This window comes from Tasmannia lanceolata, unplaced genomic scaffold (genome assembly GCF_043159265.1).
Source record: "Tasmannia lanceolata isolate RefF3 unplaced genomic scaffold, GAP_Taslan_0.1 ptg000008l, whole genome shotgun sequence".
Classification (NCBI taxonomy): Eukaryota; Viridiplantae; Streptophyta; class Magnoliopsida; order Canellales; family Winteraceae; genus Tasmannia; species Tasmannia lanceolata.
The window spans coordinates 2,938,386-2,964,927 of record NW_027518685.1 but is presented as its reverse complement, the minus strand read 5'-3'; the positions used below and the strand labels follow the sequence as shown (position 1 = coordinate 2,964,927).

Genomic DNA, 26,542 nt, shown 5'->3' with positions numbered 1-26,542 from the left:
TTTTTTTTTCTTTTCTCGTTCCTCGTAAAAAAGTCAAAGAGAATCCAAAGACATGGAAAATCGGATTCTCTTTCTCGGCAATTTCTCACTCTCTGATTGGAAAACAGAGATATGAATTAAATAGGCTACTGATATTGGCACTACCATGTTACGAAAATTGCACTAAATCATTTTGTCTTTCATTACTTCCAAGAAGCTCTCAAAAGTCAAAACCAAATTAAAAAAGAAAAGACAAGCTGAGTGTGTGTAATTATTAACACATGGTAGTGCCAAACTGCCAATACCAGTAGCCATTTAATACCATCGTCATAAATAAATGCACCAAAGACAGCAATGAAGCATATATTATCTTGTCTTGGGAACTGATATTTCCAGTGTCTAATTTTCTGTATTTGGTCCCCGTTTTGCTTTAGAAAATTTTCTTTGCTGAAGCATGGAGATGGGCAAGACTGTTTGCCGTAGCTCTCTCTCTCTCTCTCTCTCTCTCTCTGTAGGATCTCTCTCTCTCTCTAGGGCCTGACGGCTATTTTCTCTTGAATCTGTGGGAAATGGATGAGATATCTGACGCGGTTTTTATCAAGAAAATTAGGGTTTCTTGTTTGAGCATCTTACTCGGTTTCTCTATCTGCCTAACTTAGTGTGTTGACACGTGTAAAAATGGGAAGTCTTTGTTTGCACGCAGTGTTTTCTATTGTAGGGAGGAATCCGATTCCTAGGCAAAAGCTCGGTGAATTAAGAACTTCCTTAAGCTAAAGAAAAAAGAGTGGGGCCCTGACATTGATAGTTTATTATGGTGTGTGATAGTGAAGCCAGTAATTTTGTCAAAAATTAAAGTGGGGCCCACTTCATAGGATGATCTAAACCATTCATTTGTTGGACCACAAGGAAAATCATCTCCATAGAATGATCCTAATTAATCCCACGGATCTTTAGAGGTTTCTATAATATGCAGCACCTCTACCTCTAAAGATCAAAGTGTTAATTAGGATCATTCTACGGAGATGATTTTCGTGACCTATTTACGTTGAGGCCCAATAAATGAACCATTTGGATCATCCTACGAAGTTGGCCTCACTAAGCTTTTGAAAAATATTGGACTTCATGTGCACGCAAATGTATAAAATCTCATAGAATAGAAGGAAGTAAATGAAAATTTTGATGATCCTATAAATGTAAGGTTTTCGATCAGCAGGCCACCACTGGGTTTTTCAATCTATTGAACTTTGAGGTTAAGTATTTAATAGTTTAGAGCTTTAGTTCTTTAGGTCATTGTTGCAAACTTTTTTACTGATATTTCTCCAATGTATGCGTACTTTATAAGAAACTAATGAACCTTTCCCTTATAGTATGATGGGTTGATCATATATCTATAGACAAATGTACATAATTGTTGTGGAGTGCATCACCATTCACCAGACTACTTTTTCAAACTTAGAGACTACCACATTTACAAGCAAGAAATATTCCCATAAGCATCGTTTTGAAAGAAACCCATAGTGCATAAATCTTTTATACACTTGTGCAATGAATATTTAGGTAGCTATCTCGATGATACATTGACACTAAAGAATCATATGAACGTCATCTTTTGCGTACATAAATAAACAAAGGAAGTGCAGATGATAGCAAGAAATTTTCCTTCCTCGACATGCAAATTAAAATGAAATTAAACGATGAAACTAACCTTGCTTTTATATTAATATATCATACTTTTAAGTTTTTAGCCGGGAGAGGACCGACCAGTGTTGTAAGCATGTCGGGAAGATATAAGAAATGATAGATGACATTTTGAAGGAGAATTAAATGCTAGTGCCACGCGTGGTAGTGTCACATAATAACTTTTGCTGGCGTGATTGTCACCTGAGGTAGGGTGTTAGGAAGTGGGTTCCCGTTCCCTACGCCAACTGACTTGTGCAAGTCTAGTGTTTGACACCCAAGGCGAGTGGACTCTTGATAGTGTGTGTGTGTGTGTTGAATTTTAGCTTAATAGACATATGACACACATGATCTTTCTTCTGTTCTAGAAAATAATTATAACAATTGGCGTGATTTTCAGGCTCACCCTCATTGCAAGAGATCGTAGAGCGACAGTCAGACTGGGTGCTAGCTATAGTGTGTAAACTTGCAATCTACAGGCCTCTTTGCATACCTCTAAATGTTGTAATTTGCAAATAAAAAGTTCATGGCCTCCTCGGAGACCTTTAAAAGTTATTTGCATATACTCATAGACACATGGTTTTAAAGCCTGAAATACATCTTAATTGGAGACATGATTATTTTGATTTAATATTATTCTCAAATTATGGGAAGTCAAAGCTTCTTTTAAAAACATATAAATGCCCCTGATTACATTATTTCTAGACTATGTTCTTGATCAATACGCCAACATGCTACAGGAATGTACGATCCTCGAAAGAGTGAACAGAATCAATGGCTGGGAGACATTTAATTTAATCTGATGTCTTCATCATTAACATTGAGGCCTTGAGGGCAATAAGACTCAGTTGTGAAGGTGAATAAGATTCATTTTGATGAGAATTTATATGATGGGTGGTCGTGAAAACACGTGAAGTCTAAAAAAGTAGGTATGGCCCACTTTTGTTTATGATCCAAACCGTTCATCTGTTTGGGCACAAAGTAAATAAGTTGTGCCCCAAAAATCATTTCCATAGGATGATCCTAACCCTCCGATCTGAACTGATATGAATATGGAGATTTTCAAGAATCATTTATTAAATCTTCTACTGATCGGAGGGTTAGGATCATCCTATGGAAATAATTTTTTAGGCACAGCCTATTTAAGTTGTGCCCAAGCAGATGAACGGTTTGGATCATCAAAAAAAGTGGGCCGTACATACCTTTTTTTAGACTTCACATGTTTTCACAGCCACCCATCATATAAATTCTCCATTTTGACTAGCATTAGTAAATTCAAGAGTGAGGTCCTTCTCAAGATTACCATACATTGTCATTAACAATCCAAAAAGATGTTTTTTTCATATGGGAAAATTAATTAATATCAAAAGAGAAAAAATAATCGGTAAAGGATCGCCACGTCATCCGTGATCAGACCGGGGCCCACTTCACCGAAAGCGCTCGAAATTCGGAATTTAAGAGGAGGGGGTGTTGGGGAGAGAAGCCCCAAGATGATGTCACTTTCACGTCATCACATGGTCCTCTTTCAGGCAAAAACCACTCCACCTCCCGTTGACAGGTGCTGTGGTCCCATTCATTTTTTTTTTGGAAAAATACACTTCGACCCCTGTGGTTTCTGACACATTCACCTTAACCCCTAATGTTTAAAAAGTTACAAGTAGACCCTGTGGTTTCAATTTGTATAAGGTAGGCCCCCTCTTTTGAAATACTATCAATGCTAATGAAGACCCCATACACCCCTCCAAACTCCGTACCCGAATCCAAACATTACCAAAAACATAGTGGGCCTACATTGTTTGGATGATCCAAAGCATTCATTTGATAGGCCCTGACATAGATAGAATGTGCCCAAAAATTCAGCTACATAGGATCAACCTAACCCTTCAATCTGTGGACGAACCGTCAACTGAGAGGGCCTACCTTATACAAATTGAAACCACAAGGAGTCTACTTGTAACTTTTTAAACATTAGGAGTTAAGTTGAATGTGTCAGAAACCACAGGGGGTCTAAGTGTATTTTTCCCTTTTTATTTATTTATTTTATTTTTTATGATACCACGTTTCGCAAAGTCATTCGATTTCTCACCACCATAATTGTTAAATAAATAACAGGAGGATTTGACGAGTCAAACCCAGATTAAGAAGCATCGCATGGAGCAACCAACCGATGGTCCAGATTCGTCGATCGAGGTCGGGAGAGAAGTGTGTGTGAAAGGGTGCAACCAACCCAAGTTGGGTGCCTTGTGCTTGGTGCGCTCTCTATCTCTCCCCTTGTGTCTTGGTTTGTGGGGTTGGAATGTCTACATGAGAATATGCCTAGTTTTGTGAGGAAGAGAGGAGACACATTGAGAAGAGTGTAAATCGCTTCCCTTTGACCCATGAGAGTACTCTCTGTTGGAATTTGAGATTCCAAGGCTTAAGAAAAAAATAAAGTAATTCTCCCTCAAGCCTCAAATTCCTGCGCATCTCCTCTGTCTCCCATAATCCCAACTTGTTTCATGTTCATCACCCTTAAACCCATTTTATTACATCAATCCAAAACTCCTCCTCTGTCCTTGTGTCTTGAAACCTTTTCTTTATTTGCGCGTGCTCTCTGCCGTCTAGATGGGTTTCATTTAAGAGCTTGTTAATTAATGTGACGAGTAAGAGCCCTTTCAAATCTCACAGAGCACTTTTGTTCTTTCGTTATCAAATCCCAGCCCCACCTCACCAACCCACCACACACTCATACATTTATTACCAAGTAAGCGTATAAATTATAAATGCATGCCAAGTTGGGCAACCGTGAAATTTTTTCCAGAAAATCTAATCTAACTACTATATATATCAAGACGGAATCGTGGGTTAAGTTCTTCCATCCTTTGCCAAAAATCCCATCTATATCCCAGCTGTATTATGCCTATTCACTTTAATAATAAGTTATGATATTAACGACTTTCATTAGGAAGAGGCAAAGACATATGATAATGACGAAACAACTACTTTATATTATTCACGCAGGACACTTGCAAAATATTGACGGATTCCAAGTACCTCAAGAGGAACAACAATTATGAAAATATCTATTGATTGGAGGGCTACAATCAACCTATATCGATTGGAGGGCTAGGATCATATTAACTAATATTAATAATTACTGAAGAGGAACAACAATTATGGAAACCTCTATTGATTGGAGGCTAGGATCAGCCTATATCGATTGGAGGGCTAGGATCATATTAAATAATATTAATAATTATTTAATATTATCACGAAATTTCAGCCGAAATTATCAAAATTTTGGTCAAAATTCTATACGAGAAAAATAGTCGTTCATTGACTTAGTCGGATTTCAGCCAAAATCTGCGAAATCCATAAAAATCAATTTAAAATATACTTTAACTTGGTCAAAATTTCAGTAATTTTGGCCGAAATTTCATGATAATATTAAATAAGGGATAAAATCCATATATTTTTTGGGATATTCCTTAAATTACGGAACGGGATTTTGGGGGGAAATGAAATTTCAATCGAGATTTTGAAAATTCGGTTAAATTTCGGAACAAAATTTCGAGGCAAAACGAAATTTCATACCATTTCGGGTTGACCGGATTTGGATTTCGGTCAAAATTTCAAATCATGCTTAAGAGCAAGATTTTAAATTTTAATTTAAGTTTCGATCGTCTCTGAAATGTGGACGTTTCTGTTTCAGATGAAAATTTCGATAAAAGGTAAAGTAATACTGTTTTCCTTATTATATGAATAGATCCTAGGTAGTTGTTCCTTTTAATCAATTCCAATATTAGATTGGCACTTCATTTTGCACTATTTGAACTGATATTTGGTCCCAGCTTTTTCCTAGCAAACAATAATTAGAAAATGATTTTTCCACGGTGTGCTCGTGCTTCTTCTTAGGTAAAAAAAAATATTTCAACCAAGACCTTTCTAGCCAGTAAAGGACCTCAAAAAATTTCACCCAAAATAATTTTTTTAGCTTAAAAGGGGGGGTTAGAAGAAGTTGAAAAAATAGAATTCCAAGGAAAAGTTTTCATGACTGCTGAAGTTAGGTAACTCCGCTTGCGGTGCCTCCGCAATAGCGGGATGTCGAGTATGGTACACACATGTCTGAGTATGGTACACTGAAATATAGATATACAAGTGGTTCATCTACTACAGTGACAGGTGGTGTTGCAACAATCAATGCCATGTCACATGGGCTATATGGGGTCTAGTACAAATTGAAAACTTTAATAGATCATTTATCATAGGCTTTGATGGTCCCCAATTTCATGTCTCCATTGCCTCGTACCTTCTGAAGTAAATGTTAATACTATTAGAGCAAGATCTTCCATACTGCATGTTGATGATTTGTTTAACAGTTTTGACAACGTTTAATTAGCTCTCCATGTTGATGATCATTTAAATAGCTGTTTAACAACCAAATCAATGTAAAGTAGTCATGTATAACCATGGTTTGAAATTTCGGTTTCAGCATAAATTTCGGACCTAGCCGAAACCGATATTTCAGCCGAAATCCAGAAATTTCGGACGAAATTCGGTAAAGAGGGGCGAAATGTCGGTTTTCTGGGCCTAAATTTCGGTTGAAATTTTGTAAAGGAATAAAATATTAATATTTTGTCCAAAATTTCTCCGAATTTACCGAAATTTTGTAGGTTTCGGCCATTTAGGATTTCGGTGTCGGTTTTGACCGAAATCCGAAATTTCGAAATTTCAAACCATGGTTGCTGCTTCACTAATATATGTTTAGTATAAGCTACTTCACTAAACAAGTCATATTGATAGTACCGGCCAGGCTACTAGGCTAGTTTTTAGACTTTGGAAAGCTTAGGTGATCGTGAAAAGCTCTTTATTATTCATGAAAAAAATGTTTATTACATTGTTGAGCTTAAACCCAGCCCAATTCAAACATTAGAAAAGGAAGAAAAATTGAAATTGAAAAAGTTTTTATTTTCTAAACTTTTTCCAGAATATTACTGAAATCCAAACATGGCCGGACGCAAAAATCAAACACTACCTTGGGATGACAAATGTAATTCTGGCACGTGTACCGGTTGCCTTAATGACCAACAAAGTAGACACGTGGCTATAAAACATTTGTTGCCCCTTGGTTATACGTCCCATAATGGTTGCTCTCGTTAGCACAACAGGACCCCTCGCAATGTTTTTGTTAATGAGACAAGATCACCTTGTCTTTTATTATTTAACCAAGGTCAAAAGCTATTACGACTCCCAAATTAAATGCTCTCAACAGCCAATTAAAGAGAGAAGGACAAGGTGGGTTTGTCTCATTATCAAAACATAGTGGTGCAAATATCAGTAACCTATCTTTTGTGGTTCTTTTCCCAAAAGTTACTGCATTTCTACTTTGTTTTTTCTTTTTCTTTCGTAAAATAAAGTCATTTTTAGGAAAAGGAAAACAAATAGTGGATGAAATGCTGAAGGGATGGAAATTTCATTTGCTATAAGGGCCTGTTTGGATGCCTCAGATTTTGTATTTGGATATGAGTTTTCAGTACAAAATGAATAGATTTGCCGGCTCATGTTGAGGGAGACAGAGAAGGAAGGGGGTAATTCATGTTGCAGGGGAGAGGTTGAGGAGCCAAGAGGGTGAAGGAAACTGCGAGACCTGTGGATTTCCAATACCTCATTTCCACAGCTTATTTGGAAATCTGATTTTTTTCACTGTCGTTCGCTGAATTGGAAATTCAAAGATTTAATCGGAATCCAAATGTCAACGCAAAAAGCGCTGCAAATGTGAGAATTCAAAATCAAAATCTCCTCTGCATCCAAACCTGCATCCAAATGGGCCCTAATATTCTCAGTAAAATCCAACAAAAAACATAACCACATGCCTGCGCGTGTGCGGGCACCCAGGTGCGCGTGGGTCCAGATGAATTCCCTGTGGCCCTCGCTATCAATCACGTGCACATGTGACATGCTTAATGTAAGCATTTGAAAAGGTGGTACTTTACTCGTACTGTTTTCCAAGCATGGCCATGCATGCTTTATGAGAGTAGCTATCAAAGGCTAACACTCAGTCTTCATAGATGTTATCACTCATGTTCTCCACTTGAATAAAAAGAGACACGGTATGCCGACATCCCTATGTGAAAGGTCCTTCTTTTAAGCTAAAATCAGATTATCCACAGATCCACAATGGCAAAGTTTCTAAGCAATCGATTTCTACAGGGATTTGAGAGAGGAGTCTCAACTGCTGTCTGTCACAAATCTCATCTCCTATGGAGATCGAGGAGTCCTTGTCTTTGGGTTCCTCTAGATAATATGGTGTCTTGTGACCCTGGCCTCTGAACGTGCAATTTTGTCATTCTACACCTTTTTATGTCGTTCACTTTCATGGATAGGAATGATTTTGTTTACCCATCAAAAAACAGGAAAGAAAAGATAGTGATCTTAAGCCTATTGAAATTGAGAGGGATGGGGAATTTATGGGTTTCATCTCCTTTTCTTCTATAAGGGTTGATTATAGGTGTTGGCCGGTACAGTGTCTTTATCTACTTACAGTTTGAACACTGTAGGCCGAGTGCCCTTACGTTAGAGAAACTGTTCATAGCCTCATAGAAGAATCCAGAATTATTGAAGTGCCGGAGCTTTTATGGTTATTGCACCGACAATAGTTGGACAATCAGATAATTTAGGGTTTGCTTCGTTGTTGGGAAGACTGTAGGCAATGATGCTAGTAAATAGACTAGAATGGAAAAATTGGAAGAACATTGGTATTGACTCACTCATATAGGCATTTTGCAGCGTTTCAGCTTATGTTTTTAAATTTTGGGAATTGCTAGCGTCCATCGCAAAAGGCATTTCACGGCTGGTCTGTCGCATGTCAGACCAGCCACCTCATGAATGGAGACAAAAACTGTTGTCTTCATTCACGAGGTGGCTAGTTTGAAATGCAACAGACCAGTCGCAAAAGTTACTTTTGTGGAGAGAGGAGAAACTACTTGGGTGTCATATGCGATATGAAACAATCAATGAGTCCAAAAGCTTAAGCTGTTAGAGATGGTGTTATTTAATCATTTATACTCCAAAACTCTCCCTCGCATGTGGCCCCTCTATTGGTTTGGCCCTACACGTGGATTTTCAATATCAATGAGTTGTTGGATTTGAACCCAAGTTCTATCGTGGGGCAATAGCTCTTATACCATGCGAAACAACCACTTACTCCAAAAGCTTAAGCGGTTAGATATGGTGTAATTTAATCATTGATACTTCAACATGCGCTATATGGTTATAGCTGTTATGTGTTTGTTTCTCTAGCTGTCAAGAAAGTTTCCAAAGTTTTTGAAAATAAATTTGAAAATAAAATGTTTTTTAGGGTTTTCTTTACCCTAAAAAATTCACTACATGCTTTAACTCTACAAACTTTCTTATTGATATTAATAGAATTTTGTCAACTAAACTCAAATAGTTATCTTTTCCAAAACAAATCAAATGAAGCAGATCTCTTAGAATTTCGTAAATCAAAATAGAGAATTTATATGGCAGATGGTTGTGCATGCACGTGCAACCTAAAAATATAGTGGGGCCCACATTATTTGGGTGAATCCAAACCATTCATTTGTTGGGTCCTGATGTAGATAGAGCGTGTCAAGAAGCTCTTCTCCATAGGATGATCCTAACCCATAAAAAATAACTTTAGAATTTATTATTACATGGCTAGATCTTGTTTAGTTAACTGGAGTTTCAATTGCTCGGTCTAAAGTGAGAAAAGTAACTTGTACATAGGATTTGATTAAAGTGCTTGGGAGTTGGGAGTAATGCTAAGATGGGTGACATACAGGGTCATGTGCGGGTGAGCGGGTCTAAAGTGAGAAAAGTAACTTGTACATCGGATTTGATTAAGTGCTTGGGAGAGTAATGCTAAGATGGGTGACGTACAGGGTCATTAATTTAAAACTTTTGTGTGCCAGGGAAAGACTCAAATCAATTAATCTTCTGACAATCATAAATTCCAAGTGGGCTCCCATAGACGCATTAGGACAAAGTGTTTTTCAGTGAGGGGGGTTAAGTTTAATCAAAAGTTGACGACTTTGACATGACGGGAGAAAAGACTAATGCTCTGTTTGGATGCTCGTAGATGTTGGGAGGATTTAGAGAAGAAGAAGTCAAAGGAAGATTAGAAGCAAATCAAAAGGAAATCAGTCAACAGGAAGATTGAAAGCAAATCTCCCGGACGTTGTTTGGTTGCGTTAGGAGATGTGAAGGAGGTTTTTTATCGTATTTTTTAAGATTTTTTTTAAGGAAACGTTATCAATACAACTGTTTTTGGATGAGGGCACTCCTCACTGTATTTAAAGTACGGTATGGCCCGCACCATAGGAAGATCCAAACCTTCCATTAGATGAGCCATAGCCTAAATAAGTTATGCCCCAAAATTATTTCAATATGTTGATTCTAACCCTCCGATCTATAGAGGGTTAGGATCAACCCTCTAGCATTCAGATTGGAGTGTTAGGATCAACCTATGGAAATGATTTTTGGGGCATAACCTATTTAGGCTATGGCCCATCTAATGGACGGTTTGGATCATCCTATGGTGTGGGCCATACCGTACTTTTAATAAAGTAAGGAGTGCCCTTATAAAAAAACAAGTAGTGCCGATAACATTTTCCTTTTTTTTTGTATAGGAATTTTCTAGCCACCTTCTCCGAGGCCACTTATCGGCTTGTGGCCCATCATTTGTGCAAAGATTGGCACATGGTGCAAAGGTTGCTAGCAAAAATACTAATCATTACGAAAAAAATTAATAAAATAGCAGAAGTACTAAGTTTTAAATGAAAAATTACAGAAAAATGGAAGCAAAGTAGGAAAATTACGAAAAAAATACCAATAGATTGTAATAACATATGACAATTACTGAAAAACTACATTGAAAATTTACAAGTTATGACAATTATGGGAAAAAAGAATATGCCTGAGAATTTCTCCCATTTTTTCTTCGATTCAGAGAAATTCATCCTGCGAATTTTGAGGGTTCCACGTCACCGACAAGCGCCCAACATCCCCGGCGGTCAAACCCCCCAATTTTGATAAATTTCCTACCAAACACCTTTCAGCGAATTAGTAGAATTACATTCCCTACTATTTTTCTCAAAAAAAGGGAACCAAGCATACCGTAAGTGTAAGATGGATGTTTGGTTTCCCTAATCAAACACCAAAGGCTTTAGGAATTTGCATTTAAGGAGTTCTTAAGCAATCCTTGGAAGGGAAAGTCACACGAGGGACCTTTCGGCCCATCAGTTCATGTCGCTGGTTCAGAAAACCTGTGGACCCCGGTGAGACCAATGGCTTGACCACAAGTACCCATACAGTAACATTCCTTATTCCTTTTCCCCCTTTTTTTTAATGGCACATCTTGAATTACAGTAACATTGGTGGAAGATTGCAGTAACATTGGTGGAAGATTGCAGTCATATGGACGACACAGTTTTCAGCATACTTTTGAAAATGAATTACTTGGGGGAATAAGGACCTGTTTTGGTGGCGAGCACATTTATGTAGAAGTTGAGAAAAACATAGGCATTAGGGTAACATGATTGTTGCATTGCTTTATATGGGTGTATATGGTGATCACATATTCAAGAGGAATACTTAGGTGGACCATTGTCGATTAGAGGAAGGCTGGCATATCCGGATAGTGCTTGAGGAGATGTGGATAGGTCTGTCGCACATCAGACCAATATATTTTAAATAATTTTTTTTGGGAATTGCTAGCGTCCATCGCAAAAGGGTTTTCATGGCTGGTCTGTCGCACATCAGACCAGCCACCTCGTTAATGAAGACAACAGTTTTTGTCTCCATTCACGAGGTGGCTGGTCTGAACTGCAACAGACCAGCCGCAAAAAGCCTTTTGCGATGGAGCTTAGCAAATTCCTTTTGTTTTCGTCGTCTGATATAAACCTGAAAAAAGTAGTCCTGATGACATGCAGACCTGAACACAGAAGAAATCAAATGTTTCTTTCCTTCTCATGGAAAGACAGGAAGAGGAGAAATGAATCCCAATATATTTATATATATTTATTTGGAAACCCTTGAGACTGAAAATTTTGGCAGCATTTCACCATCCATGTCTGTAACTGTAAATGGCACTTACAGCTCAGATGACCAACAACCAGACAACCCAAAGCGACTTAGATATTCCCTAGACGGCTCTGTTGGAAAGAGCATAACATAATTATATTTCAAGTCACACTGCTAATTTAATTATTCCATTTTGGAGATTATCCCACAGAGCCCAAACTGGATTATCACACTTAATTAACGCCCATTTGCTGGGTTGACGTCGAACCAGAAAAAAAATGGGAGGCACATTCCTAATCTTAAATGCAATAAAAATCAATAGAAAGACAGAGGCACAAAAATGATCTCATTCAAAGACAGAAACATCACCATTCCAACTGCAAGATGCGATCACATTAGGCAGGCGGGGATGGAAAGCAACATCTATACATGCTTGTTCATGAGCCTTAATTTTCCTTAAAAGATCAGTGGATTTATAATTGTATAAGAATATACAGCCATCAGAGGATCCTGAGGCAAGTGTCTCACCATCCAAACTGAAATTGCACTTGATTGGGAAGCCCGATACCCCGTGCTTCTCATACCTTCTGTATCTGTCTAACTTGAAAGGGGGCCTTGAAGAAAAAATCGCAATGTAGTTTCCATTTGACTGTGCGACAAAACAAGAATCGAACGGGTGATACTTAACACAAGGGCAGGTATAGGCCTCCACGTAAACCTGATACAAAGAGTGAAAACATTGCGCAGGCAGGTTAGTTTTCGAAGTACTGTATCATTTTGTTTGTTTTTGATCTAGTTCTACGAAGATCATCAAGCAAGAGGTTGAAATTTAAAGAATCCATTAATTTACATGCTTAAATGCATTTTTTTATAGTAGATATTGTTGAGACTTGAGACTACACTGACAAAATTCTGGAGTTCTACAATAACTATTATTGTAACAAATTCTTAGTGCTGAAACCATTCAAAAAAAGATAAAAAACTTACTATTGAAAGTGACATCAATGCCACCTTTTTCTTTTGCCAACAAGTATGTCCATTGTTTCTTTTTTCCCTTTGTCGGCTCATAAAAAGATCAACAAATTGAAATAAATTGAACACAACTAGAAAATGAAAGCCATTACCCCATCAGGTAGTTTTTGGATACTGTAGAATAGTGGTTGGCACATAATAAAATCTAACTGCATTTCTGTGGACCAGAAATGAGGGGCAACAGATGGACACCACTAAGTATAAGATATTTCTTATGTGGCAATAAAGAAATAAGTATCCGACACATTGTCATTTCACAAAAAATGATGCCATGCTGATAAAATTGCACAAAACTTTATTAAGAAAAATATTAGATAAGGCAAACAAAAACAGATTATTAAGTGGTTGTTGCACAAAAATTATTAGGGAAAGTATTAGATAAGGCAAACAAAAACAGATTATAAAGTGGTTCTTTAGTCTGTTACTGAACAATGACAAGATTATCTGATTATCTGACAAAACATTGATCCTTAAGACTATTACTTGATTATCTGATAAGATGTTGATCCTTAAGACTATCCCCGTAATAGATGAGGGGGAGGTGATTGGGTCTCTTACCTGGTTAGACAAAGGAACTTGTCGCATGACATCCCAAACAATAATAGATTTTTCACTGACATTGCCCCTGGAGACATCACTGGAAGAGATGAAATGTCTGGCATCTACACTGAATTCGACATCAAGGATTGGGCCAAGACCTCGAAGATACTCCTGCACTACCTTGCCGACCCTTATATCCCATAGTCTTAGATAGCCTTTTGATCCTCCAGAAAGAAAGAGACTGGTGTTGTCTGGATGGAGCCTAATGGCCCCCACAATTTGATCCTCCTTGAACACCTGTGTTTCTATCCCCTTCTCAACATCGACTAGCCTTGATGAGTAGTCATATCCACAAGAAAGCAGAGACAAACCTTCCTGTGACCATTTCACATCCTTGACTGCCGCATTATGGAAACTGAAAATTCGTGCTTTCTTCTCATCTTTGCTCCACACATTCCATATGCAGATAGTTTGATCCATTCCGGCAGATGCAAGAAGATGGGCTGCAACACTAATTTCGTTAGGATAGTAAAATTATAAGAAAAACTTAAGCACCCAAATACTATCTTTTTGAGGCCCGGAAAATGCTCCTATTACTAAAAAACAGATATTCCTCAAGATATTAAATGACAAGTACACATAGTTGTCAAACTCTTACGAGTCGTACGAGTCAACTCTCGAGTCGAGTCGAGTCGCCGGGCTTTCGAGTCGAGTCGCCCATGCAAGTCACCTCTGTCGAAAACTCTTACGAGTCATCTGGTGACTCTTACGAGTTGCTCCGAGTCGAGTAAAAACACTATGACTCTTACGAGTTAAATCGAGTCGTTGGGCCTGGGCTTTCTTGCTTTGATGGTTGAAAACTTGGAGGTAGGAACTTAAAACTTAATTATTTTTGTAAGTTACAAGCAAGTAGTTATTTACTAGCCATCAAAACATGAGATGTAAAATGGCGGGCTCCAGTCAACTGCATAGGTTTGGGTAGGGACGGTGGACACCACCAATAACATTAGGGGTAAAATGGTGGGCCCCACTTTCTGCATTAGTTTGGGTAGAGACAGTGGGCCCCACCAATCCTAGGCATGGTCATTAAATATTGGACCCCACCCATTCATAGCATGAGGTGTAAAATAATTAGTCCAAACCATTTTAAAAAAAAATAAATTGGTCCTACGGTGTATGCATAGGTTTGGATAGAGTTGATGGGCTCATCGGATCAAGGGTAAAATAGTGGACCCTACCCATACTATTCTTGGGTATAGAATATGGGCTCCACCCCACCCCATCAAAAGATCAAAACATGATGTAGGGGAAAATACTTTCCAGGAAAAACTTTTTCTGCAAAAGGTGAATGACATTTGGAAAGTTACGTGCTTAGTTTATATTATGGATGGATGATGGATATTTTTGGCTTAGTGCTTTATCTATGTGCAATTGGGTTATATTTTTTTTTACATGTTTCATCTTTTGAGATATAATGATAGTTTTTTCAACTACATCTCTACTCTTTTCAAAAACTCTTACGAATCATGAGTCGAGTCGATTCACGAGTCATAAAATTAAGAAATCGAGTCACGAGTCGAGTCACGGGTTGACAACTATGAGGACACATATGATATAGTCCTTCATTCTCCATGGATAACTAATTGCATTCTGCAGGATTTGATCTTTCTCTGCACATGTACTAACCATGGGTTTCAAGAGACATCTATGCATATTCCTCAAGTGCATTACACCTTGAGGCGTTATGAGTCAGGGCGTTTGAGGCAAGAGGTGAGTCACGCACCTTAATTGTCACTTTAACCATTCTAAGGTACAATGTTAACAGATTAATGTGCATTCTCACTTGCAAACATTACCAGAAAGCAAGCCCAAAAACAGATATTTATAAAAAACTTCAGTAGGATCAGATTCCCTGAACAGTTGCACTCTACCATTGAGCTATTAAGGATGTCGAAACTCATAAAAGTTTAACACCATCCTTAAAACCATCACCAGGAAGAGCCTAAAACTTATTGCTCAAAGAAAGTGCCCAAAGCTTGATTCATAAACCAAGAAACTAAGGGCCCGTTTGGATACCTCATGCATTTGTATTTGAGTTTTGGATACAAAATACATCAATCATCGTCATGATTATGTTTTAAGAGAGAAAGAAAGAGAGAGAGAGAGAGAGAGGGAAGGAGGGAGGGATATCTTGCTGCTGCCAGAGCAGCGACGGTGAAGGAAGTTACCAAAAATATTGATTTCCAAATAATGTCTTGCAGAACAGATTTGAAAATCGGAATTTTTTGCACTGCTGTAGCTGATTTGGAAATCTAAGGATCTGATCCAGTTCAAAATATCAACTAAATCCAAATCCAAATCTTGTGGGTATCCAAACGTGGCCTAAATGAATTTGTTCCTTAGAAGTAGTGGATGATGTTAGAGCAATAATGGCAAGCCTTGTTCCTTAGAAGTAGTGGATGATGTTAGAGCAATAATGGCAAGCCTTCAATTATGCCGGCAACTTTATTTATCTTTTTTTTTCTTTGAATGGCAACTTTATTTAGCTTTGTAAATACACAATTCAGTCCACTCGATTTTTTATGGCTCGTCTCACATGCATGAGTGCCTTCAAGGGTGTGCGCATTCACGCTTGTGTAGAATATGCATTTTGAGTGGTTTACCATACGGGTCATTTAGACAAGTTTGCACGGTCCCTAGATAGGAAAATTATAATGTATTAGAAATTTAGAATTATTGTTTTGAAAATCTTACGATTTACGACTTAAACCAATTCCTGTAGATTTCAATTTGAATCCCATGATCGAATCTTTAACTTGTATGAATCTTGCGATTTTTTAATGAGTTTTACAATTCAATCATACATCATACGATTCATGCAATTTATCCTAAGTTTTGTATAAAAGAAAATAAGACTTTCTTTCGAAAGACCCCCTTTCCCTTCAGCATTGGAAGAAGCCTTTGAAAACCCTCTTGTGAAAAAGAAGACAGATGAGGAGTTCAAAGTTCAAACAAATCGAAGCAGTTTCAACCAGTCAAGCACCCTCTTGTGAGAAAGAAGACAGATGAGGCGTTCAAAGTTCAAACAAATCGAAGCAGTTTCAACCAGTCAAGCAAAATGCATGTGCTTGAGGGTATTATGTATCGAGGAGGGAGGCGACTATAATGAGGACAACAACGACGAGTTGCCAATTTTTTATGATTGTTGTTTGTCATTTGATGTTTGGGACTTTAATAATTGATATGATATTGTGTCTTTTATTATTTACTCTTAATTTTATAGCTGTACTCCACAGCCCACATGATTGTGTTTCCTGTATCTCATGAGAAGACATGGCATATTGAAGTGGATGTCATTCTATGAGCAAAACATAGGAGTAAATGACACACTTTGCGGCCAAGTGGTTAGCTATAGCATATATCTACAATAAATTCTATATGGACATGTTGTGTACTTGAATTTAACTCTTTACCAGTTGCACATCCTTCTTCCACATTGGAAAGAGGAATATTATTTTACATGTCACAAGTTTAGACCAAAGTGCTGGTAAGAACCATTGTGTCTTTCCAGTGTATGTTTTTCCTTCAATAATGTTTTATATGTTACAAACTAAGCATCACAATTACCTGATGCTTTGACAGTTTTGAGTAAAAATGGAAAATAAAATTATGCAAGTCAGTCATGGGATCAGAAATGATAATAATACCATAACATGAACAATAAAAATTTAAACAATAAAGAGCTGAACAAAGTGATAAATAGTGTCAGAAATTTATCTTAACAGAATAAGGGGTAGATAAAAGCGCACAATGAGTTGGTGACCAGTTTATGGCATTTACAGCCTTTGTATGGCTGTTTAGAGGGACAGAGAGCCTTTCTGGGATTCTACTGAGGTGCGCACAACCCTGTGTTTGACACCTCAATGATGATGAAATATCATATTGTAAATCTGAATCTGAGATACTGCCCACAACTGAAAAACAAGAAGAAACAATTCAGGATAGATGCTCTTAGCAATTGAGATACAAAAAATTAAATCAAGATCATGATAAAAAAAGGGCGATGATATTGTCACCCCCCCTAAATTACGCATTCGCTCCCCTTTTGGCTTGATTTGACGTCAAAAAGCATTAATAAGGGGGGCGAATGCGTACGCAGGGGGGGTGACAATATCATCGCCCTAAAAAAAACACAATAAAGATAGTTCATTTTAGTTTATTTGAGAAAGAACATGAAACATCATGTATTGAGTTAGCTGTACTGTGCCAGAATTATAAAGTAATATCACAAAATGTGACTGCATGGCCAGATCCCGTAAAATATGAGTGTCTAAGTTTAAGGATGTGCTGATGCAAGACACTTAGTACCTCATAAGTATCACTTCCGAAGGCACCCTTATAAGCTGTTTTGAATTATTAATGAAATGTGACTGTGTGACCAGATCTCGTAAAATATAGGTGTCTATCTAAGTTTAAGGATGTGCTGACGCCAGACACTTAATACCTCATAAGTATCACTTCCGAAAGCACTGTGTAGAAACCCTCATAAGCTGTTTTGACTCGTTAGTGACCTAGTAAGAGGTAGGTTGCATTCACATCCTTAACAGTTAGTGACCACATGCAATACTTGGAAGTGACCATGCAAAAGCAACAATATGTGGTGATTTGGCCTAAAAAATACCTAAATATCAAATGAATATACTCTTGAACCAATACATTCTTTTAGTGTATTGAATAAGTATATTGTTCATTCCTTCAGGCGCTACTTGTTTTTGAACTTCTAGTTCTTGTGGTGGATAGAAAAATTGGTAGACAAGCAGATATGGCAGGCTTGGTTAAGCGTATTAGAAACATTTGAGTATTACATAAACTACATACAGATTTTTTATACAAAATGTCAAAAATCATTAAAATAATAGTTAACAGGAGTCTGGCAGAAAGCATACATTGATTGTATTTTCAGGATCGTGTAACAAAAGAGAACGAAAAAAAAAGAAAAAGAAAAAGAAAACTATTCCTCATTGGCCAATTCACCAACCGGCACGGATTGAACCTTGATATCAGGTGATTAGCACCTGGAATGGATGTCTCTTTTCATTTTTGGAGATGCTCATTTACATCTTGCTTTTTGACTGTATAATTGTTATTTATTTCAGTTGAAACTTGTGCTTTCTGGGGTTAAAGTACCACTACATTCCAACATCACTTCTCTGGTATTTAACATGGACCCACACTACATTAGAAATCTAAAATGTGGACTTCAGAATGCCTTTAGGGTTGCCTCACATGTAACCCTTTCAATTGTCTTCCTATTTAAGCGTGGGTAGAGAGGATTTAACCCTAAAACCGAAAGGAAATTCTCTATTGCCACCTCTGCACAAATGCATTTCATCTCTAACCATCTGGTACTAAATATATAACGCTTCATTGATGATATCATTTCGCTCAAGAGTTCTTCTATAAATTATTTTCTATCTTTATTAAAATTAACAAATCATAGTTTTTAGTTGAAGGGTGTATGAAAAAATCAATAAAAATAAAAGTAAACACAAAAAATGGTCGAAACATTTCGCATCACTATGTTTTGGGACCTTGAGGATCCATATCACCATTTTCAAAGGTGTTTCACTGATACTGTAGAAACATATCATTTTGGCCATCAGTCTATATGGTGACTGATATCGATATTTGACAGACAGAAGGAAAATGAGTACTTAGTAATTTAGGCTTATGGATGGAATGCTTAGTTCTGTGGTGAAGATCACAAGGAAGCCATATAAATCAGTCCCGAATCCAAATCATAATATCGGAAAAAAGACTAAAAATCTCCAATCATAGTGCTGTTCTGTTGTCCCAATCACAAGGGCTATTATATGATGGCTTCTTCCATGTCTTAAGAGTTGGCTTAGTCACATGGTGTAGAGTTCCTCAAGGTATCGAGTTCAAGGCTTTTGCAGGTATCCCTATGTTGCTACAATGGGCAATTCGATTAACGAAACAATAAAAGATAAAGAACCAAAATATTTAAAATTAATCCTATGTAAAACCTGGTCCTGGATATGACTAAAAAGTAGTTTCCATCGTGCACTGTGTTTTCCAACATCTCTAGGACCTTTTTTTGCCTTTTTCTTCTTTTAGATTTTGTGGTTGTGTTGCTAGGTTGGTCAGCTATTTGAATGGACTAGTATTTGGTCTTCAAGATCTCACCGACTGGCCAGGGCTAAAGGTTGGAAAAAATGTTCACATCATGAGGTACATGTCTGATAAAAGAAAATATGAATAATGGTTCAGACAGTAGCAAAAACATCAAACTTGTTAGCCGAAAGTTTAGACAGAGAAAATAAATGAGTTAGGGTTATCTCCTCCTGACTCATATCTTTATACTAAAACATAAAGAAATGTACAAAGTCCTAAATGCCCTTAGGCAAGTTACATATTCCAACACTCCCCCTCAAGCTGGAATGTAGATATCATACATTCCTAGCTTGTTACATATATCACTCAATTTTGACTTATTTAAGGACTTTGTAAACATATCAGCTAATTGGCCCCCTGACCGAGTAAACACAGTGCAAATCTCTCTTTTCTGGATTCTTTGACGGATAAAATGACAATCCACTTCAATATGCTTGGTGCGCTCATGGAAGACCGGATTGACTTGCGTAGGCGCCACACATAGGAGGAAGTCTCCCCCTGAGCAACAAACCCTGGTGGTTGCTCCATATACGCCTCCTCAGTCAGGTCGCCATGGAGGAAAGCATTCTTCACATCCAGCTGATGAAGGGGCCAGTTATGATTAACAGCAAGAGACAGGAGCACACAGACAGAGGGAATTTTCGCAACGGGACTGAAGGTCTCAGTGTAGTCAACACCAAAAGTCTGAGTGTATCATTTTGCGACTAACCGTGCTTTTAAGCGCTCGACAGTACCATCAGGGAGGTATTTGATGGAGAAAACCCACCGACAACCAACAGGACGGGCACCAGCGGGTAGGGAAACCAGATCCCATGTATCATTACTATGAAGAGTGCCCATTTCTAGGTTCATAGCATCACGCCAGCCAGAATGGTCAAGAGCCTCAGCCACTGACTGTGGTAAAGACATAGAAGACAAGGAGGAAACAAAGCTCTGGAAGGTACTGGTGAGCTTATCATAAGAAACAAAATTTGAAATAGGATGTGCAGTGGAACGAGATCTCGTACGATATGCAATAGGAGAATCAGAAACAACAGAGAAAGGCGGAAGAGAAGATACCTGAGAGCGGGAGAGAAGGATCATCGGCTCAGAAGATGATTGTGCGAGAGGAGGTAGAAGAGACATATCTGTAACTTGGCGTCGCTGATACTGCTGTGTAATTTTAGGTGGAGCTGGCTTCTCCAACGTGGCAGAAGAAGTAGAAGTTGCAGAAGCTGGCCGCACGGAAATAGGAAATGACGGAAGAGAAGCAGGTAGATCTGGTAAGGGAAGCGAGACCTCGGACTCGAGAGAAGGGGTGAAAGATGCCGCGCCATGTTGGAAGAATGCCTCAGACTCAAAGAACGTAACATCGGCTGAGACAAACCAGCGACGCAGATGAGGGTTATAGCAACGATAGCCTTTCTGCATACGGGAATACCCTAGAAAAACAACGCTCAGACCGGGGATCGAGTTTGTCACGGCCAGGTCCAAGGTGATGACCAAAACAAACGCATCCAAATACACGAGGTGTCAGAGGAAACTGTTCCTTACTAGGAGATAAAATCTCGAAAGAAGAGGCACCCTCTAAGACAGAGGAAGGAAGGCGATTTGCTAAGAAACACGCCGTGAGAAGGGCATCACTCCAGCATGCCTTAGGAACAGTCATCTGAAAAAGAAGAGTGCGACCTACTTCAAGCAAATAACAAAGTTTCCTCTCAGCAACATCATTCTGTTGAGAGGTGTACGCACATGAAGACTGATGTAAAATCCCATGTTGGGAGAGATAGGATTGAAAGCCATTAGTATCAGAAAAATATTCTCTAGCATTGTCAGTACGAATACATTTAATATTGCAATTATATTGATTCTTAATTTCAGAATGAAATGTGCGAAAAGCAAAGAACACGTCGGATCGACTCTTCAGTAAATATAACCAGGTCATGCGTGAGAAGTCATCAATAAACACAATAAAATACCGAAAGCCAGTACTAGACGCAACCCTAGAGGGTCCCCATACATCAGAATGGACTAATTCAAATGGACAAAACACTCGACTAGACACTCGACTAATGATCCGGGATGGAAATGACACACGACGGTGCTTCTCGAGTTCACAGGACTCGACTGAAAACTAGAAAAAGGTCTGGGAACCAGAGAAGTCTGCTGCAGCCGCTGAAGTGAAGGATGCCCCAGGCGACAATGCCACTGAAATGTATCCACAGAGCTATGTAAGACAGTAGGATGCCGACAGTCAAGATGATAGAGTCCATCTACCTCACGACCCGTTCCAATCGTCTTCCCAGTCGAGAGATCCTGAAACAAACAGTAAGATGGGAAAAATGAGACAGAAAAATGAAGAGATTTAGGAATTTGGCTAACTGAAAGTAAACTAAATGGTGATTTTGGTACACATAAAACAAAAGATAAGGTAAGAGCAGGATGAGAGGAGATATGACCAACACCAGCAATAGGTGTAGTGGACCCATCAGCAAGGTGATAGACTGAGAGGGAGACGAGAAGAGTGAAAAGAATGAAGCTGAGAAGAGTTACTAGTTAGGTGATTGGATGCGCCAGAGTCAATGATCCATGACCCTGAGCTAGATAGAGGGTAGTGGGTGAACTACCTGGCTGGGCGAAACCTGCAGAGGGAGGACGAGAACTGAGCCGCAGACGCTGGAACTCCTCATAATCGGCACGGGATAATGTATAGGTGGAATCAGCTGGTGCAGGAACAGAAGCAGAGGGAGCGCAATCTGAAGCCGAAGCAGTAGTAGCACCCATGTGAGCCGAGCGTGCCTGACGAAGCTCGGGATGCAGGGTATAGCAATGGTCAATATAATGTCCCTCACGCTGACAGTGAGTGCAAAAAGAACGAGCACCACCACGGCCGGCACGGCCATGGCCACGACCAGAGGAGGCTCCACCACGAGGCGGGCGAGTACTGCCATCATAGGTCGCGAGAGTAGAACCATCAATAGGAACAAATATCACTGGATCACCAGGAGAGCACTGCTGGACGCGGGAGTAAACCTTAGTAAGGGAAGGAATAGCGCCAGAACCGATAATCTGCTGACGAAGATGCATGTACTCTGGACCCAAACTCTCAAGGTACTGCACAACACGGATCTGATCCCTCTGACGGGCAGCCTCTGTGAGATCCGTGGTAAGCGGCATGTAAACATCAAGTTGCTGACAGAGGCCAATGAATTGGCTGTAATGGGTGGCAAGAGGAAGATCACCACGGTGGAAACGCACCCACTCAGAATAGGTAGAGCAGTTCCGACTAATGTTTGTCACGTCAGAGTAAAGAAGAGTAACCTGATCCCAGATCCGTTTCGCAGTAGGCAGAAGCATCAAGGGCCCAGAGACGTGAGGGGCCATACTCTGCCACAGAAGGGTACAAACAAGAGCATCCTCCTGTTCCCATAGATCAAAGGTGGGATCCGTCGTAGGAGGAGGATCACGACGAATGACGTGGGCTTTCCCACGGGCAATAAGATACTTCTCGACAGCTACTTTCCAAGCAACGTAGTTTGCCCCATCCAACTTAACAGTAGTGATATGTGGGAATGATCCTTCCACAGAGAGAGATGATGACGAAGAAGACGCCAAAGAGGGTGTCGGATGAACACCAGGAGCCACTCATGTGGAAGGATTGTCAAGCACCTCCTCCATAACAACAAGCAAGAAAGAAACAGACAATCCAAACCAAGACGAATAACAGGAGATAACATAATAGGTGGGCAAACTAAGATACGCTAAGAAAGCTAGACGCGGCTCCAAGAATGACGGGCATCGACGAAGCTTGACAAGAGGGAAGCCATGAGGCACAGATGGGAGCCGCAAAGACAAACTAGAATCAAAGTAGGGTAAGAGATGAAGATCTAACACATAATAACAGGGAGAAAAGAGTGGTAGGGTTTACCAAGGGATGAAAGGAAGAGGAGGAAAAATGATGTGGGTTGAAAAACTTGGGGTGTGAGGCTTACCAACAAACCTAGTAATTGGGGCTGGAAAAAAAAAAAATTCTGATGCGAGGCAAAACACAGCCCTGGAAACTTATTTCCAGGAAAGTGATTTTGGCGGGGGGGGGTCAGGAAATATTTTCCTGGAAAATTTTGGAGGGGTACAAATCCTCGGTACTAGAAAAAAATTTCCAAACTGGTGATTTCCGCGGTAGAAAATGTGTGGGGGGTTGCTGCGCGGGGGTACAGGACCAGGAGACTTGGCCCGGAGTTGGGTTTCGCGGCAAGAAGGGTGGGGGGGGCGGAGAAGATGGAGGCTGATAGAGAACCCCAGGGATCAGAAAACCCTAAGGCTCTGATACCATGTTAGCCGAAAGTTTAGACAAAGAAAATAAATGAGTTAAGGTTATCTCCCCCTAACTCATATCTTTATACTAAAACATAAAGGAATGTACAAAGTCCTAAATGCCCTTAGGCAAGTTACATATTCCAACAAAACTCAAAGAGAGGGTCTAAGAATTATTGCAGGAGTTTTGGGAAGTGAATCGAGACTCAAATATCAAATTCAATGATGAAGTCCTAAAGGAGCTTTTCAATGGGAAAATGATTGGAAGCACCGTTTCAATTCTATTTTAGTTCTGTATTTGAGGACCAGACCTCAAATTCGATCGTTTAAGGAGTCAGATGATATTGATCGGCTTTTTAGATGACCAATACATGTTGTAATACAAGTATTTTAATCACTGACAGGGAAAGAAACAATTTTTGGGACTATCAACAACATCCCACGTCTTCCCTACTAGGTGTAGAAACACATGAAAAGGCAGAGGATTAAAGGGGAATAATCCATCCAAGGTGCTGCAGCCTTCAGCTCTTTCTACCCATGATAGAATGACTCGAGCTGTGCTGTTGTGAAATTGTGATGAGATGTTGTTATAAGAGAGATTTTTAAGATGTGGCTATAAGAGAGATGGTGTTACCTTGTTCCTCTTGAAAATTTGATTGGTTTTAGAGTGTGTGATGGAATTGTCCTTAGCAAGAGGAACCTGAACCTTCCGGTCTCAGGGGAATCTATGTGATGATAGCTATTCGGCCATCCATTTCCATGCGGGTAGCTTGGGTATCATTGAAGTCATTCAGTGGGAGGACAACCTTGAATCTCCCTCAACAACCCCCCCACCCCACCACAGAGCTATATTGGTTGTACCCTTGACGAACCTTCGATCTGCTTCCAGAATTCAGCAGACAGACTCCGATGGAAATAGGAAGGTGGATTGGTGGACTCAATCTCCAAATGCATAATTAAAAGTTGTGACACCTATCTAGGGGATTTAGTATCCTATTCTTGGTTCTATGGGCTCTAGACTCATGCAATCTGAAGTCGTTAGTATCCTACTTTTCAAAGCACAATAACTTCTCATGTTAAGGGCGGCCCAGTGCACAAGGCTCCTGCCATTACGGGGTCTGGGGAGGGCTAGATGTACGCAGCCTTAACCTTGCTTTGCAAAGAGGCTGTTTCCGGGACTCAAATCCGTGACCACCAGATCACAATGGAGCAACCTTACTGTTGTGCTCGCCTTCTTACCTTCTCTTGTTACGGACTCTAAAAAAATGTTAATTTTTACTTCATAACAAGCACATAAATAAATCTAAAATATAATCTGAAAAAGCTTAAATCTTCACTTAACACTCATTAAGTCAAACCAAACTCCAGCCCTTAACAAACGAGAAGACTTCATCGGTTTCAATAGATGGGTATTTCTCACATTTTATATCCGCAGTTCTCCATACTTCACACAGAAACACTGTACACGCTCGTATCTTGAAGGTTTGTCAGGCTCGTTTCTTTATGGGAAGGGATGACTATTGTAATCAAAGAAAAGAAGTGGAAAATGTGAGACCAGAAAAGATTTAGCACACACCAACAGTCTAATTTCCACTAAATTGAGTACAAATTAAAATTTAGAAGGAGAACCCAATAATTTCTTAAAGGTAGGCGAAATTGACAAGCGTCCTTTACCTGTTTACTGAATTTAAACACAACCACATTTTCCCCAGATTCAAAATTTCAAAAGTTTCAGACACAGTTCAATATTACCCACAAAGCAACCACGTTAGGGTTTCCTACTATAAGAATCAAACAGAGGAAGGTCACCAAAACCATAATTCTAGCTCCAACGAATACAAATACAAAGCAATGTTTTGTTCCAACAAAACTTCAAATTTTCAAAGAATGTTAAAATCATTCCCAGAGTAAGATCATGAACCCTAATTGTAGCTCCACTGATAAAAATAAAGTAAGGTGAAAAAAGAAAAACAATAGAAGGCTAAGAAGAAGCAAAAACCAGGAGATGTGATGATCGAGGAAGAGGGGTTCTGATTAGAAACCCTAGTTACCGCCGATAAAGCTCTTTCTCTCTTTGACACGTATCTGCCGGGAATCGGAGCTTCTTTTGGCCGGTCGGAGACAAAATTCCGGCGGAGATCCGACGAGGGTTTTGTTGTACGTTGAGGTTGGTTTTCAAGTCTCAATCTCTTGGACGAAGAAATCACGAGCTTTTCATCTTCGTCTTCATCTGAAGAATTTCTATAGGCATTGCAGAGGAGATCCATGGCCCAAGGTAAAAAAAAAACTAGAGGGGGCTGTCCAATGTAAAAAGAAGGGACGAATATATCTTTCCCCTTTGGTCTCAGTTAATAGAGTGGGCCCATTTGAATTTCAGGAAAGATATTTCTCGTGGGAAAAAAATTCCTAGGAAAATAATTTCATCTCCTAAGTTTTAGTTAGAAATGAAATAGTTACGACTTCCTTAGAGGGATATAGCTGTAAATTGGTCAAAGAGAACTAGACAAGAATGGAAGATGGGGAGAATAGTAGGAGGGAGATTTGCGAGTAGTGTTTGGTTGCCCGAGGAAATTAGCGGAAGATGTAGAGTGTCATTATCAAAATATAGGTGGAAGAGAGAGAAAAGTAAGAGAGAGAAAAAGACAAAAAGAATAAGACAAGAAGTTCTCCTAATTCCCCTAACAAATTTCTCTATTTTGGTAAAAAAAGGAGAAGATTATGGGGGGGGGGGGAACATCTCTGCCACGTAGGCGCCATCTAGAATAAAAACCAATAATGATGTCTA

At 39.2% G+C, this 26,542-nt stretch overlaps 1 protein-coding gene across 1 annotated transcript; it reads right to left on the bottom strand.

Annotated features, from left to right (window-relative positions):
• Positions 1 to 12,026: 12,026 nt before the first annotated feature.
• On the bottom strand, positions 12,027 to 26,073 carry LOC143883942 (Transducin/WD40 repeat-like superfamily protein). Its single transcript, XM_077387267.1, has 4 exons — positions 25,757 to 26,073; positions 17,079 to 17,243; positions 13,288 to 13,772; positions 12,027 to 12,415 (listed from the first exon to the last, which is right to left on the bottom strand). Exons 1-4 carry the CDS (start codon positions 26,022 to 26,024, stop codon positions 12,044 to 12,046), a joined length of 1,290 nt encoding a protein of 429 aa, XP_077243382.1. The 5' UTR covers positions 26,025 to 26,073; the 3' UTR covers positions 12,027 to 12,043.
• Between the last annotated feature and the right edge of the window lie 469 nt (positions 26,074 to 26,542).

Bases quoted from the DNA above. Each gene is read 5' to 3' on its own strand.
- LOC143883942 (XM_077387267.1), bottom strand. From the start codon at position 26,024: ATGGATCTCCTCTGCAATGCCTATAGAAATTCTTCAGATGAAGACGAA. The intron at 17,244-25,756 runs GTTTTTGCTTCT...CTTGTTTTTCAG, and splicing joins CTCGATCATCACATCTCCTG to TTGTGGGCAGTATCTCAGAT. The intron at 12,416-13,287 runs GTAAGAGACCCA...TCTTTGTATCAG, and splicing joins AAGTTCCTTTGTCTAACCAG to GTTTACGTGGAGGCCTATAC.